The following is a 16,364-nucleotide window of genomic DNA, read 5'->3' as shown; positions in this document are numbered from 1 at the left end:
CCTGCCGGGAAGAGTCAGTCCTGGACACAACTTTCCGTCCAGACCCTGACCTTATTTGCAGTGGTGTAATCAGCCAATATTGGCAGAGTCCTAAGAGACAGTTTCATCCCAGCAGGCCTGGCGGCGGGGGCGGTGCTGCGGCCACCTCTATGTAAGGAGCTCAGCAGGTGCCCAGAGCTGTCCCTGGCCGTCCCAGCTCAACATGGCTAAAGCACTGCTTGCACTCGGGTTATTGAGCCTATGCTGGCCACTGGCCCTCGCCCACCCTCTTTCTCCGTGAGTAAAGCTGGGCCTAGGAATGGAGGACCAGGGTCTAGGCTAGGCTGGAACAGGGGCCGTTTTTCTACGGGGAAAGTTTGGCTGAGGGTGGGAGTGGGGCCCCGGGAACCCAGGAATCTGTCTGTTTGCTCTCCAGGACTGGTGGCCCCAGAAACACAGACGAAGGGAGAAATGAGACCCAGCCCAAACCAGACATGACGGGTGAGCCCCTGACTCCCTAAGTCTGTCTCCCTTGTGTCTGCGTCCAATCACCTCACTGACCTTTTGCTTTGTGAAATCTCACCTCCACCCCAGAACTCTGCTCGGATGACTGGAGCTTCGACACTATGACCCTGGATGACAACGGGGCCATGCTGTTTTTCAAAGGTAGGAGGGGTGAAGGGTGGGAGATGTTAGGATCTCAAATTTGGTCTCCTTCCGAACAGCGAATGCAGCCATATGAGATCTTGGGGATCATCTGAGAGTATCACCTGCTGCTTCTCGGGGCCACGCTCAGTTGGCCCAAGGTTTGTTCTGGCTTCCTGAGTGAATATATACTTCTCAGGGGAGTTCGTGTGGAGGAGTCATAGCTGGACCCGGGAGCTGATCTCGGACAGGTGGAAGAATTTCAACAGCTCAGTGGATGCCGCCTTCCGCCACGGGCACGACAGCGTCTTCCTGATCAAGGTACTGTGTGGATCGGGGTCAGGGCTAGGTCAGGAATTGCTGGGTTTGACATCGCAGACACTCCCCCAAGGGACCCTGATGTGGACCCCTTACCAGTGTGCTCACTTTTCTCCCCTGTGCTTCCCTTCTACCCAAAAGCTCCAGCTAAGGGAGTGCCTGTGTACGTGGGTCTGGCAGGCACAACGGACCGTTGCTCTTGTCCTGTCCCCAGCTTCATTCAGACCTTCTCTTGTGCCACTCGCCACCCGTCCCTTTCCTTGGCTTCTGTGACCCTGCTTCAGGTCCGCGGTGGCCGTGGCCAGATTTGCTCACAATGGCAAATGGGGGATGAAATCCAGCCTGCTCTTCGCAGCAAGTCCGGTGCTCTGTCCCAGGCTGTGTCTGGCAGAGGAGGGTGCTAGGGCGCTATCCCCTAACTTGTGTCAAGATGCTGTGTGGTTGGGTGGTCCGCTCTGCCACTTTGTTTACTTCCTGCTTCTTTTTTGTTTTTCTTTTGGGGCCACACTCAGCAGTACTCAGGCGTTACTCTTGAGTTTGTGCTCAGGGAGTACTCCTGGTGGGCTTGGGGGACCATATGAGATGCTGGGAACCCAGGTCAGCTATATGCCAGGCAAATGGCTGTACCCACTATACTATTGCTCGGGCCCTTCCTCCTGCTTCTTTCCCTGCTCTTCTCACTTTTCACATCCCCAGCTAGTACCTGAATGTTGTGTGAGGTACACAATCCCAGTCTTGTCTTTCCTTCCTTCCCTTCCTTCTCTCCCTCCCTTCCTCCTTACTCTCCCTCCCTCCCTCTCTCCCTTCCTCCCTCCCTCCCTCCCTCCGTCCCTCCCTCCTTCCCTTCCTTCCTTTTTCCCTCCCTCCCTTCCTTCCTTTTTCCCTCCCTCCCTTCCTTCCTTTTTCCCTCCCTCCCTTCCTTCCTTTTTCCCTCCCTCCCTCCCTTTCTCTCTTCCTCCCTCCCTCCCTCCCTCCCTCCCTCCCTCCCTCCCTTCCTTCCTTCCTTCCTTCCTTCCTTCCTTCCTTCCTTCCTTCCTTCCTTCCTTCCTTCCTTCCTTCCTTCCTTCCTTCCTTCCTTCCTTCCTTCCTCTATCCCTCCCTCCTTCCTTCCCTCTTTCTCTCCCTCTCTCCCTCCCCTCCTCCCTCCCTTCCTTCCTTCCTTCCTTCCTTCCTTCCTTCCTTCCTTCCTTCCTTCCTTCCTTCCTTCCTTCCTTCCTTCCTTCCTTCCTTCCTTCCTTCCTTCCTTCCTTCCTTCCTTCCTGCCTTCCTGCCTCCTTCCTGCCTTCCTGCCATGCTGCCTTCCTGCATTCCTCTCTCCCACACCCAGCAGCAGTGCTTAGGCTTACTCCTGGATCTCTGCCCCAGAATCACTCTTGGTGGTGCCTGTGTGACCATATGTGGTGAGGGGATTGAGCCCAGGCCAGCCCCATGCAGGGCAAGTGCTTTACCTGCTGTACTATATCTCCAGCCCCCATAGAGTCCCTTTACCATTCTCCCCGGGTATTCTTCACTGCTACCATGGTTCTTGGGCTCTCAAGACATGATTCTCTGCCCATGCTCCAGACAGCTCTTTCCTATTTCCTGGCTGACATTGCTTAGATGTTCTGTGGGTACCTTATCCCATACCCCTCAAACTGAACTTAGTATCTTCCTTACAAACCCACCCTCCTCCTGTGTCTCCTATTTCAATAATCACCATGTTACTGCGAGTGCACAGGGGTCTTAAGGTCTGGTGCTTCATTCAATTTTTCAGGTGTATCTCCTGTCCTGCCACAGAGTATAGCAGTCACATAAGACTGAGCATATTCTGTATATGCTGCTGCTTCTGTTGGTTAACCTGGAATATTATTTTCATGCTTGTTAACCTGGAATATTCTTGCTCAGTTTTCAACTCTTTGCCACAGTGGTCCCTGCCCTGTGAAGCCTTTCAGAAATAAGTTGATGTAGCAGCCCTTACATCCTGTACCACTTCTCTGGTCCTCTACAGTGAGTTACTTAAAAACAGACATAGGGGGGCTGGAGCAATAGCACAGTGGGTAGGGCGTTTGCCTTGCATGCAGCCTACCCAGATTCAATTCCCAGCATTTCATATGGTCCCCTGAGCAGCGTCAGGGGTAATTCCTGAGTGCAGAGCCAGGAGTAACCCCTGTGCATCGCTGGGTGTGACCCAAAAAGCAAAAAAAAAAAAAAGACATAAAAAGTTTTATAATTTCCTTAGCCCCAGTATCTTCCACAATACCTGGCATGTAGCATAATACCTGGCATTTGGCAACTGTTTTTTTTTTTTTTTAAGGAATGAGTGAGTTAATAAAAGTACAAACAAATGGACAGGGTCTGGAGTGATAGTACAGCAGGGAGGGCATTTGCCTTGCACACAGCTAACCCGACTTTGATCCCTGGCATCTCATACAGTCCCCTGAGCACTGCCAGGAGTAATTCCTGAGTGCAGAGCCAGGAGTAACTTCTGAGCATTGCTGGGTGTGACCCAAAAAGCCAAAACAACAACAACAAATATGAGGACAACTGCAGGATGACTCCTTGTGAATGTGCTCACCATGACTAGTGGCATTGCATATTATATACAGTCAGATGGATCTGTCACTGTCATCCTGTTGCTCATTGATTTGTTCGAACGGGCACCAGTAACGTCTCTCATTGAGAGACTTATTGTTACTGTTTTTGGCATATCTAATACACACGGGTAGCTTGCCAGGTGCGGGCTCCATACTCTCAGTAGCTTGCCGGGCTCTCCAAGAGGGGCGGAGGAATCGAACACGGGTTGGCCGCGTGGAAGGCGAAAGCCCAACGGCTGTGCTACCACTCCAGCTGAGTCAGTCAGATGGATATGCTAGACTAATAGTGATGGGGTTTGCAGATTCAAACTGGGTTATGCCTTTGTGCAAGGCATAACTGTTCTTCAGAGATAAATTACATGAACATAGGAGGATATGGTATAAGTGCAGTAAAGTGAAGATACTGTGAGAGTACACAGAGCAGCAATGTTTAGCATATATAATTAAATTGCCCCAGAGCTTTGGGAAAGAACAGCAAAACTGACTCCTAGACTGAGTGAAAACAATGGTGGTTATCAGAGGGAAAAGAGGACAGGATAAGAAGAGAGGTCTTTTGAGTGGTGGGACAGCACTGGAAATTTGGTGGTCAAAGTAGTGAAAATTATACACATGTAGAGGTAAAAAACTAAACTCTGAAATTCCATAGTGGTGTAATTATAAATTGTAAATCTATACAATTGCTAATAAAAACCACATGATTCTGTATGCAGGGGGACAAAGTCTGGCTGTATTCTCCTGAGATGAAGAAAGAATATCCACAGCTGCTCCAAGATGAGTTTCCTGGAATCGCATCACCACTGGATGCAGCGGTGGAATGTCACCGTGGTGAATGCCAAGATGAAGGTGTCCTCTTCTTCCAAGGTCAGTGCAGGCTGGAATAGGAGAACCTGGAGCAGTGGTGGGTGGGTGTGGTGTGGGTGGAGGTGGTGGTAGGGCTGCGGTATGGCTTCCTAAGGAAGAAAAAAAAATAAAAAAGTCAGTTTTGCTTTAGCCATCAAGTAAAGGAAGGAGAAAAGTCATCCTTGGTAGGCAACTAGATATAATTCTCCTAAAAGTTCTATGTTGTTGGGGCTGGAGCGATGGTATAGTAGGTATGGTGTTTGCCCGAGTTCAATCCTGGGATCCTATGTGGTCCCCCGAGCACCATCTGGATGAATTCCTGAGTGCAGAGCCAGTAGTAATCCCAGAACATCACTAGGCATGCCCCTCCCCCCTCCCAAAAAAAATGTTCCTTGTTGTTCTCCTATGATCCTTAGAACAAATCTGTGCCCTTTAGTCATACAAGGTTTACCAGAAGTCAGCTCCAACTAGTACTCTATTTCCGCAATCATACACTTACTATGAAAGCAAAATTGCAGAATCTGTTCCATCCATCCCTATGCAGTTTGCTTCGTGCTTCAGACTTGTGTCCTCCGGATTTGCCCTTTGTCCTCTTGTCTACATTGTGATTCCTGCTTCAGGTTTCAGTTTAGATGTCTCCTTCTTCACATTAGTTCCCTGACCCCCCTCTGTCCTTGATGAGCTGATCACACATGCTCTGCTGCTTGATTTGACTATCAGATCATTCAGCTGCCTCCCTACGGCTGTGAGCCACATGTGTCCAGAACCACATCCAGCCATCCTGAGTTCGAGGCAAGCACAGGGAGGGGAAGCCCAGACTCACGAATACTTGTTGGTTGGACAAAGGTAACCGCACATGGTTCTGGGACATGACCACCAAAACCAAAAAGGAACGTTTCTGGCCGGCTGTTGGGAGCTGCTCCTCCGCCCTGCGATGGCTCGGCCGCTACTACTGCTTCCGGGGTAATCAGTTCCTGCGCTTCGACCCCGTCACGGGAGAGGTGCTTCCCAGGTACCCTCTGGATATGCGAGACTACTTCATGCCCTGTCCTGGCAGAGGTAAGAAATCTCCAGCCCCTGGTGACTGTTGGAAGTCAGATGCCCCCCCACCCCTTCCCAGGTTTGCAGACCCCCTATATCCAGCTCCTCACCTTGACTTTCAGCTCAGAGCCTACAACCCCACAAACCCCACACAGCTCTTCCACCAATAGTCCAATAGACCTGTGGTGGAAGGTCCAACACACTCTGATGTGTTCCTCTTGTCTATTTCCTCACCCAGGCCACGGACAAAGGACTAGGCCCAAGAACAGTACCCACCCTATGCACACACGCTGTAGCCCGGATCTAGTCTTGTCTGCACTGCTGTTTGACAACCATGGTGCCATTTATGCCTTCACTGGTGAGAGATGGCCCCCAACTCCCCCCATTTCTGTTCTCTGTACCCCATGTGTTTCATGTGTGTCTCTCACCTTTGATGCATTTGATGCTTTTCCTTCATTTCATGACTTATTTTGTCTCCTCAGCCCCACCTCAGCACATATCTGTGATGCTTATCCTTTCATCTTATCTCTCCTTGCTGAGATCTCTAACTTCACCCACCTGTCTATCTTCCGGTACTATATCACACTGTATCACTGTCATCCTGTTGCTCATCGATTTGCTCGAGCGGGCACGAGTAACGTCTCCATTGTGAGACTTGCTGTTATCGTTTTTGGCATATCGAATATGCCACGGGGAACTTGCCAGGCTCTGCTGTGCGGGCGAGATACTCTTGGTAGCTTGCCAGGCTCTTTGAGAGGGAGGGAGGAATCGAACCCCTGGTCGGCCCTGTGCAAGGCAAAAGTCCTACCTGCTGTGCTATCACTCCAGCCCTATCAACCCTTAATGTCTGTGCCCTCTTCCGATCTCTCCGGGTAACTGCAACTCTTCCTGTTTCCTTGCCCTTTGTTGAGTCCTCTAGCTCCCCCTTGCTTTCTGGGCTTCTCAGTTTCTAGAGCTCCTTATGTATCATCCACACTTGCATGTCATGTCAGGTTCCTCTGGCTTTCTCTAAGCGTATCCTCAGGAGTTCCAGCTTTTTCTAGGAGCCTGGTTGCTATGTCCTGGTCTCTGGCACGGCATTACCCAGGGGATAGGATATTCCCATAGCTGAGAACCAACTAAGAAACATTGCAGCCCTTAGATCTTTAAGATAGTCACTAATTGGAGGAGGTTTCTTCTGTAAGGAGCACTTCTTCCTGGATCTGTGGCATCAGTTGATATAAGTCATCTAATGATACCTAGAGGTGTTCTAGGATGAATCAGGCAGCTAGTGGTGAGTCTTGCTTTATAGTTGAGAGTAGCTCCAAGAGAAAGAATGGAAAAACACATTCAGCCTGAGATATATTTATGATCAGACCCAAAGGAATTTATAGCAGTAAGAACATGGAATTTAAAAAAATTATTTTTCTTAGCTTCTAACCCCTGACCAAATATGGCTACAAAGATATAATTTGAAATATACATTCATGAGGAAAGGAGGAATGGGATGGGATGGACATCAGGAATGAACACAGTGATGAGAACAGCTGGCAGAGATAAAGCACACACCTGCAGTAAACTACAGATCTAGAGAACTTACAAGCATCAGGAGAACATTCTGCTATGGTGAGGGTATAGAAGTAAGGAGAGAGAGAGGAGAGAGAGAGAGAGAGAGAGAGAGAGAGAGAGAGAGAGAGAGAGAGAGAGAGAGAGAGAGAGAGAGAGAGAGAACTGATTAAGGAAACAGAATTTCAGGACCATACAAAGATAGCGAGAACAAACACTTGGCTATCTCTGAGGCAGTTACTAGTTCGAGCTAAGATTATGAATAGAGAAGTGAGAGAGGACATAACAGACCATATACTTGCCAGAATTGTGCAAAAGCAGAGAGAGGGGCAGGAGAGATAGCATAGCCAGTAAAGTGCTTGTCTTGCATGTGGCTAACAGGTGTTCTAACCCCAGCACCACGTACAGTCCCCCACCCCACTCCAGGAGATATTGAAAAATGGGTTGAGGAAGAAAAGTAAACAGGAGTTTAGTCAACTCCTTTGCTAATTGTTATGTTATGACATAAAAATTATTATGGAAAAGGGTGAACAGAGTTTGGGTGCTGGTCTGGATTCCCCCTCACTCCCCTAACAGTGAACACAGTGAGAAAGAAGGGGGAGAGGAGAGAGAGAGAAAGAGAGAGAGAGAGAGAGAGGACTCAGTGGAAACTTGTGTTGGTACTTTCCTTTTAAGTACTACATTTTATTGTCTATATAGCATTCCTGCCCCTGGATATCTGAAAGGTGGAGGGAGTCTGCAACCAAACCCTGTGACATCGGCCTTACCTAGCAATTTGGCCATCATCAGGGCCCTTCTGACTCTGGTTCCAATCAAGTGACAATGCCCAGTATTGCTAATCAAAGTGAGCTTTTGACTTCTCCCTTTCCCCACCTCTTAGCCTCCGGCTATACTCTTTCATCTCTTTCTGAACACTGCCTGCACCTGTCTATACTGCCTCTTTCTACTCTCCTAACAGTAACACTGATACCCCAACAGGGAGCCACTACTGGCGTCTGGACTCCAGAAAGGATGGGTGGCACAGCTGGCCCATTTCTCACGTGTGGTCCCAGGGTCCTTCAACAGTGGATGCTGCCTTTTCCTGGGAGGACAGACTCTATCTGATCCAAGTACGTGTTTAGAAAGAAGCTTGAGGCGGAGCCTGGGGAGTATCCAGCTCTCTGCTGAGTCTTGTCCTTTGTCCCCCAGGGCACTCAGGTCTACATCTTCCTGACAAAGGGAGGTTATCCCCTAGTAGAAGGTTATCCAAAGCGGCTGGAGAAGGAGATTGGGAGCCCCGAGGGGATCAGCCTGGCTTCTGTGGATGCAACTTTTGTCTGTCCTGGGTCTTCTCGGCTCCATGTCATGGCAGGTAAGAGACTTCTGAGTATCAAGGATGACTTTTTCTGCCACCTCTCCATGGCATATATTTGAGAAGGATTTGGTCAAGATCCTCTGATGTGTTATATCTGGTGCCTTCTTCCCAGGACGGAAACTGTGGTGGCTGGACCTGAAGTTGGGAGCACAAGCCACGTGGACGGAACTTCCTTGGCCTCATGAGAAGGTTGATGGAGCCCTGTGTATGGAAAAGCCCATTGTCCCCAACTCATGTTCCACTAGTGGTCCCAACTTATACCTCATTCACGGTCCCAATTTGTACTGCTACAGTGACGTGGAGAAACTGACCGCAGCCAAGGCCCTTCCCCAGCCCCTGAGAGTGGCTGACCTCCTGGGCTGCAGTCACTGAAAGGGCTCCTGTTGTGAACCTGGTTCCTTCTCCCTGGTTTCCTTAAAATAAAGCCTTAAAATGGTGCTGCTTCACTTGAACTGTGGGGGTCTGGTTGTGGAACAGTCTCACATTTCCCTTTGAACTGAGATATTAGTAATCTCTATTTTGAGATGCTCCCATTTAAATAAGGCTGTGAGAGGCAAGGCTGGCAAAGATCAAGTCTCATTTGTGCACAAATGATGGTGAAATTATCATAAACTTTTTCCTCAGTCTGTCTCTATAGAGGGAAACAAGAAAGTTAAATGTAGAGAAAGGGGCTACTGAGTTTACACAGCAAGTAAGAAGCAGAACAGAATTCAGTGTTCGGGGTGATCAGGAAAAACACTGTTCTGGCATCAAACCTGGGTGAGCAGTGTACAGGCAAGTGCCTTAACCCCTGTACTATCTCTCCGGCCCCTAAACAACTTTTATTTGGGTTTGTCTTTGGACTATACCCAGTGATGCTTAGGGGTTATTACTGACACGGCTCTTAGGAATTATTCCTGGCAGTGCTTGGGGGACCATAATGGGATGCTGGGGATTGAACCCAGGTCTGCAATGTGCAAGGCAAGTGCATTCTGTACCAGCTGCACTATCTCTCCAGCCCAAAGACTTCTTTTTTCTTTTCTTTTAAACAATACACTTATTTCTCTATAGCCTTTCATTTCAATTCAATCTAGCTGTAAAAAGAAAACAACAAAAGCCATCTTTATGTCAGAATGAATGGGAACATTATAGCATCAGATATGTATTAATTCACATTCCAGTTAGACCTTTTCCTCTGTATTGAGAAACTTACTCACCTCTCTGAGTCTGTTGTGTGTGGTCTGTGTGCTTGCTCACATGTGTATGCAAAATAGGAATGTATATATAATCACTGTTCAGTAAGGACAGAGAAATCATCCTAAATATTCCAAATAGAGAAGGATTTAATGCAAAGAAGTTGTTGCAAAGTTGTTGGAGGAAATATAGAGAAGCATAACAGGGAAAGAAGAGATTACCAAGACACCAGGAAACTGCGACTAACCTTGGCTTGAAAGAGCAAAAGGAAGAAAAAGTATTGCTCCAAGATCAAGTTGCTGTAATATACAAATTTGCACTAGCCACTGATTGGGGTTGGGATCTGGATTACTAACACTGCTGAAACTGCCTCTACTTTGGTTGGGGAAGAACCACGAATATTGCCAGAGGCACTGCCACGAGCAGGGGAGTCTCCCGGCCTCCCATTTGGAGCTCTCACTTGAGAGTTCCCATTGGCAGAAGCTAACTGGGACAATGTGAGTTTGAGAAGTGTGGTTTCCAGATTTCTAGCTGGAAGAGGGATGTACAGATGAGGAGTCTCCATTTCAATTTCCACTTACCAGTATTGACCAGCCAGGCATCTGGGGTCTTATCAGTACAAAGGTATTCATGGGGCCAAAGTGATAGTTCAGGGGGTAGGGCATTTGCCTTACTAAGGAACCATAGCCTATACCATAGCCTATACATGCAATTTATGTCTATTGTATTGCTAAGGAACAATATCTGCTGCGTGAATTTACCATTACTTGTAGTTGTAAGTGATAAAACTCAATTCAAAAGTGATGCAAGTAATGTAATCAAGCTTTGAGCAACCTTGTGTCCCTTCCCCTCTCCCAACAAACTTAGAATACTCTGGCAAAAGAAGGCAAAAACCAGATATTTTGAGGTTTGTAGTTTTATGCTTTTAGGGGCCATACTCAAGGATTACTCCTGGCTCTGCTTCAGGCATCAGTGCTGGAGGTGTTCTGGGAACCTTTATGAAGCCCGGGTAATTAATTGAACCATGTAAGGAAAAGTTGTGTAAGGAAAGGCTGTGTAAGGAAAGTTCCCTGCCTCTGTTCTCTCTGCTCCCAAAGGCATGTAGTTTGAAGAATGTGACAGGCACTTTTGGGGAGAAACCACCTTGCAGCATTCTTTTGGGTTTGATTGGGCCAAGACAGATTCTTATGAATACCTTTGGGTTTTTTATTTTGGGCAGGGGGGAGATAGCTGGGGAGTGGGAAAGGACACATCTGGCGGTGCTCGGGGCTTACTCCTGGGTCTATGGTCAGGGATCACTCCTGGTGGGTCTCTGGGGACCATATGGGATGCCAGGGATGGATCCTGGGTAGGTCACTTGTAAGGCAAATGCCCTACCCACTGAACTATCACTTTGGCCCCATGAATACCTTTGTACTGATAAGACCCCAGATGCCTGGCTGGTCAATACTGGTAAGTGGAAACTGAAATGGAGACTCCTTATCGACAATTACCTTATTCTTTTTTTTTCCTTAAAGCAAACTATTTATTTATTTATTGTTTTTTGGGTCACACCCAGCAATACATAGGGGTTACTGTGACTCGTGCACTTAGGAATTACTCCTGGCGGCGATGGGGAACCATATGGGATGCTGGGAATCGAACCTGGGTCGGCTGCATGAAAGGCAAACGCCCTACCCGCTGTGTTCCAGTCTCCAGTTACCTTACTCTTTACCATAATGAAAACACACCCCTGATGATATTTGTCTACCATAGCCTATACATGCAATTTATGTCTATTGTATATTCCTTAGCCATACATATTCCTCCCCTTTATGAGTATGTATGAGTTTTCTGACAAACTACTAAATATGTATAGACTGTTACATCACTCTAGTTCTACCAGGCATAAAAGGAGACTCCAATTCCTTTCTTTGAAGCTTACTCTACACTTGTGCTATTCCTTCTCATTTTCCTGGTAATAATAGTGCCCCTCTTTTCTATTAGGTTGTTTCTGTGAATTTTTGGATGGCAGTAAAAAGAAATTTACTAACATTATGTGAATTTAGACAGAGATAAACAAGTGTTAATGTTATCAGACATCTGCCTCCATTGCTTCTGGAAATTGATTTCATTTTCAGGTATGCTTGTCCTTCAAGGTCACAAGATGTCCACCAGATTTAGATTTTACCACCACCAGTTCTTGCCCAATAATTTCTGGAAATTTCCTGAATCTATTTCACAGTCTCAAACTTAGTCACCTCTAAACTGATCAGTTTGATGCTGATAGAGAATCAGGTGTTAAGAGTGTGACACTGAAGAGGGATGATTCCCTTAGAACCTAATAGACTGAAGGAGAAGGGGGTCGATGTCTCCTAAAAAAAAATTGAGAAGCCAGAGTTATAGTACAGCAGATCAGGTACTTGACTTGCATGTAGCTGACCCAGTTTCAATCCCTGGTAACCCCCTGCGAGCTCTCCAGAAATGATTACTGAGTGCAGAGTTAGGAGTAAGCCCTGAGCACTCTGAGTGTAGCCCCTAAATAAAAATAAACAAAGTAGTAATAAAAAAAGGAAATTGTTGTGCCGTTACCAATAAAAGGAAAATGGATGCTGGACAGATAACAGCGGTAGTCATGTTTGTGACAGGATAATACTTGCTTTATAACAGTTCTGTTTTCCATCCAACCTTCCTTCCCTTCCTCTCATAAAGACATTGAAAATACTGATATGTAAAATGCTTCAAAACTTTATCCTGCTTCTACCTTTTAAATTACCTTATCTTTTTATCGTTTTTTATTTGTTTGTTTGTTTTTTTGGGTCACATCCAGCAATGCTCAGGGGTTACTCTGGCTCCACACTCTGGAATTACTCCTGGTGGTGCTGGGGGACCAAACTGACTGCCAGTGACCTACCCTGGATCTGCCATGTGCAAGTCAAATGCCCTTCTACCTGTACTATCACTCCAGCCCTCCACCTTTCTTTAGCCTATAAAAGTATACATTTTTTTCTGTAGTCCTAGATCCCATCCCCTCACATCACCCCCATGATCTCTTTCCCTCTCTCATCTTCCTTTTTCTTTTACATTTTATTTATTTATTTATTTATTTATTTATTTATTTCTTTTTGGGTCACACCTGGCGATGCTCAGGGGTTACTCCTGGCTCTGCACTCAGGAATTACCCCTGGCATTGCTCAGGGGACCATATGGAATGCTGGGAATTGAACCCGGGTTGGCTGCATGCCAGGCAAATGCCCTACCCGCCATGCTATCACTCCAGCCCCTATTTTAATTTTTGTGGAATCACATTTGGTAGCGCTTGGGGGAATACTCCTTGCAGTGCACAGGGAACCATATGGTACCAGGGATCAAACCTTGGGTCTCCTACATACAAAGTATGTGCTTCACACTTTGATCTATTTCCACAGCACCCCTTCCCCTTTTTTCTTAGTTTAAAAATGTGTCCCCTGATGAAAAAGCTCTGTAGCTTGTGTCTGTGTCCAAAACCAACACCTTAAAAACAAACAAACAAAAAAAACCATAAAAACAGAATATACCAGAATATCACTTACAGCAAGTTTATTCCTCCAAATGTCTCAAAAGGGGGTCCTGCTCTTATTTTTTCCCTTTCCCCCCATTTTCTATTTGATCAGTTCTTTGCATTGTGCCTTCTGCTTCCACTTTCTGCTAATATGGATCATGTAATAGGATACATGACCTCTATGTCTCCAAATTCAAAGGATACTTTTTTTTTGGTCTTGACCTTATTGGAAATCTTTGCTGCATTCAATGCTGTTGACCACTTCCTCCTTGAAAATCTTTCCTCTTTAGGATTTCTTCCATGACATTACTCTCTCCTCTTACTCTATTGTTTCTTGTGTTTGCTTCTTGGCCTTCTTTTCCTCTGTGGGTTCCTCAAATGCTGACTTTCTCAGATTTCAGTTTCAGTCTTTTTCTCTTTCCATCCTATGTGTCTTTCTGGAAATGTGTTAGGCTAGTCCTGTTGAATAAGGGTGCTGAGGAAGTCTTTGCCAGACATAGCATCTGACTTAAGAATTTTATTCCATATGATATGTGGGAAGATTTTACTCCTTATAGATTTTCCAAATGATAACAAACACCCAGAAGAACAAGGGTACATTGTATCAACTATATGAAAAAGAAAGAAATATTTATATGCAGTAATAGAAAAGGCTGTCTTTGTTTCTTAAGTGTTTTTGCTGCTAATACGTATGAACACTCTTCTTCCATATAAGTGATTTGGGTGCCAATTGTCTGGTAATACAAACTGACTGATCTATCAAACAAATAGCATAAAGTCAGTACTTGACAAATTATGTTGGGTGCATTGTTTCTAATTCAAATATTTTTTATTAACAAAATAATCACTTAAAAATTATTTCCACAGAGACCTAATTTGATCAATACCGTATGTAACATCTGAGGTGGTTCACAGGCTATCAGTTTTTGTGGGACATGAAGAGCGTGTATAAAGAAGTAGATTACTAAGAGTGGATGAAGTGCATAGGTTTAATTCAATTTGATAAGAGCCTTTGCAGACTACAAACTCAGAAACTTATGGCAACCATGTGTGACCACACTTTTTGTCTTTTAGCTAATTAGACTAATTTCCCCACCTCACCATTCCAGCTATGTGCACCTGTTTACTTGATATTTCCCTGATACTGTCGCCATCTCAGTGGAACTGGGGAGACACATATTCTTGTGGGCTATAAACAGGTGATATTTTGTTTTGTTTTCATTTGCTTAAGCAGGAACCTGGAACTTACCCTTTCCTTCACACATACACCTTCAGCCAACTGACCACTAATTTTTATGACTTCTACCTCATGAATATTTATTAAACCTATGGAATTTTCTTTATCTGTCCTACCACTAGCTGCCCTGCATTATAATCACTTCCCACCTAGACTGCATTGTTTTCCCATTTGCCTTCACACAGCTTAATTATGCTCTCTTATCTGGTTCCCACTTGCCAACTGAAAGTGCTCTTCTAAAATGCAAGGGGGTGATCATACATTCCCCTGCCTCAAACTCTTTGATGGCTTTCCGTTGCCCTAAAAAATAAAGTTCAAAGCCCTTAGCCTAACTCATAAGACCTTTCTTGAACTGGTACTCACTTACTATTACAGATTATCATTCTTCTTTACGAACACATCCATACTGGCCTTCTTGTATTTCTTCTTAGAGCTGTAATACTTTTCTCCCTGTTGACCTCTTTCTCCTTCAGGTTGTTCTCTCACTTCCTTATGAAATCCTTTCCAAACTTCCCTATGCCAAATTTAGTCCAGTTAGTGTCCTATACATCTTCAAAACACTCCTCGCATCTCTAACCATATGCTTAGTGTCTCCTTTCTGTTTTTCATGCTTTATGAGGATATAACTATATATATTTTTTCTTTACATATTGCTAGCACCAAGGACAGTGCCTTGCACACAATTAGTTGCTGAGAGTGCTTGAATGAAAAGAGGAGACTTTTCTTTTGTGTAACTCTTCCTCATTTTTAAGGATCAAGGTAAGATGTTATTTCCTCTAGGTTGGGTTACTGTCAAATGTGAATCACCTTTAGGTCCCTAGGTCCTTATGTGGAATCTGATACATGGTTCCTAAATCATGGATGTTTGTGAAATCCTAATAAACTTAGCAAGGAGTTGATAAGTGCTGAAACGGGAGTGATAACTCTATGAATACTCATTATACTCTAGGGTCTCTTTGTTTATATTTAAAGATTTCCAAAATCAAAACTTAACAAGTTTATATTCATTCAACGTGAGTCAAGTGAAAGTTTTTCAGAGGTGATCTTGAGGCTTCTAACTTGAGTAAATCAGTAGATACTAGAGACATTCATTGGCACGAAGTGGAGTAATGCAGCCTATTACTTTCTCTCACTGTGTTTGTGAGGGAAGGGGGGGCGGGGAGGGCATTGGGGAGAGTTCTGTTTCACCCCAGCGAAAGTTCTTAATAAAATCCATTAAGAAGATCAAATGGGGGGCTGGAGTGATAGCATAGCGGGTAGGGCGTTTGCCTTGCATGCGGCCGACCCGGGTTCAAATCCCAGCATCCCATATGGTCCCCTGAGCACTGCCAGAAGTAATTCCTGAGTGTAGAGCCAGGAGTAACCCCTGTGCATCGCCAGGTGTGACCCAAAAACCAAAAAAAAAAAAAAAAAAAAAAAGAAGATCAAATAGGGTTAGGGGCTGGAGAGCTAGTACAGTGGGTAGGGAGCCTGCGTTGCACGGGGCGACCCAGGTGCACCCCGGATGGTTTCCCGAGAACCACCAGGAGCGATTCCTGAGCCAGGAGTAACCCCTGAGCATCGCTGGCTGTGCTCCACGCCCTCTTCCCCAACAAAAGAAGGTCCAATAATGTACTAAGATTGCGCACCTTTAGTTGAAGGCATCTCTACTTAGTTGCGCTGTATATTCACAAGTGCAAAAAATGAGTCTTCTGTCCTAGAGGGCTGAGCCACGAGAGGCTTTCTGGATGGGTAACATTCTCCCTCAGCTTTCTTGATGGCCTCTGCCCACTGGGAAACTATGCAGGGACTGCAGTAAACGCTACACCCACCAACCTTTCCTTCACGTCTTTCACCTCCATCCCTCCTCCTTCCTTCCTTCTTGTGACTCCCCTCCTAACACACACACACACACACACACACACACACACACACACCAGAGCAATTAATTTTGACATATTTGAGGCTTTGGGTGTCACCTCCTCCTGCTCCGTAGCAGAGGTAGGGTCGGAAACATCTGTCTCAGGGCCTGATTTCACCCGTGTAACTGCAGCAAGGCCAGTCGCTTGATCTTCCTGAATCTCAGCATCTATGTCTGAAAAATGAGGGGGGGAGGGGGAGGGGAGGGAGGGGGAGAGAGAGAGAGAGAGAGAGAGAGAG

At 45.9% G+C, this 16,364-nt stretch overlaps 1 protein-coding gene across 1 annotated transcript; it reads left to right on the top strand.

Annotated features, from left to right (window-relative positions):
• The first annotated feature begins 146 nt into the window (after window positions 1–146).
• HPX (hemopexin) lies at window positions 147–8,741 on the top strand. The gene is made up of 10 exons (XM_004621227.2): window positions 147–276; window positions 416–480; window positions 574–645; window positions 824–945; window positions 4,226–4,376; window positions 5,202–5,414; window positions 5,635–5,754; window positions 7,920–8,050; window positions 8,130–8,292; window positions 8,408–8,741. The coding sequence occupies exons 1-10, from the start codon at window positions 203–205 to the stop codon at window positions 8,665–8,667; spliced, it is 1,371 nt and encodes a 456-aa protein (XP_004621284.2). The 5' UTR covers window positions 147–202; the 3' UTR covers window positions 8,668–8,741.
• The last annotated feature ends 7,623 nt before the right edge of the window (window positions 8,742–16,364 follow it).

This window comes from Sorex araneus, chromosome 6 (genome assembly GCF_027595985.1).
Source record: "Sorex araneus isolate mSorAra2 chromosome 6, mSorAra2.pri, whole genome shotgun sequence".
Classification (NCBI taxonomy): domain Eukaryota; kingdom Metazoa; phylum Chordata; class Mammalia; order Eulipotyphla; family Soricidae; genus Sorex; species Sorex araneus.
The sequence above is the reverse complement of the archived record's forward strand: the minus strand, read 5'-3'. Positions and strand labels throughout refer to the sequence as shown.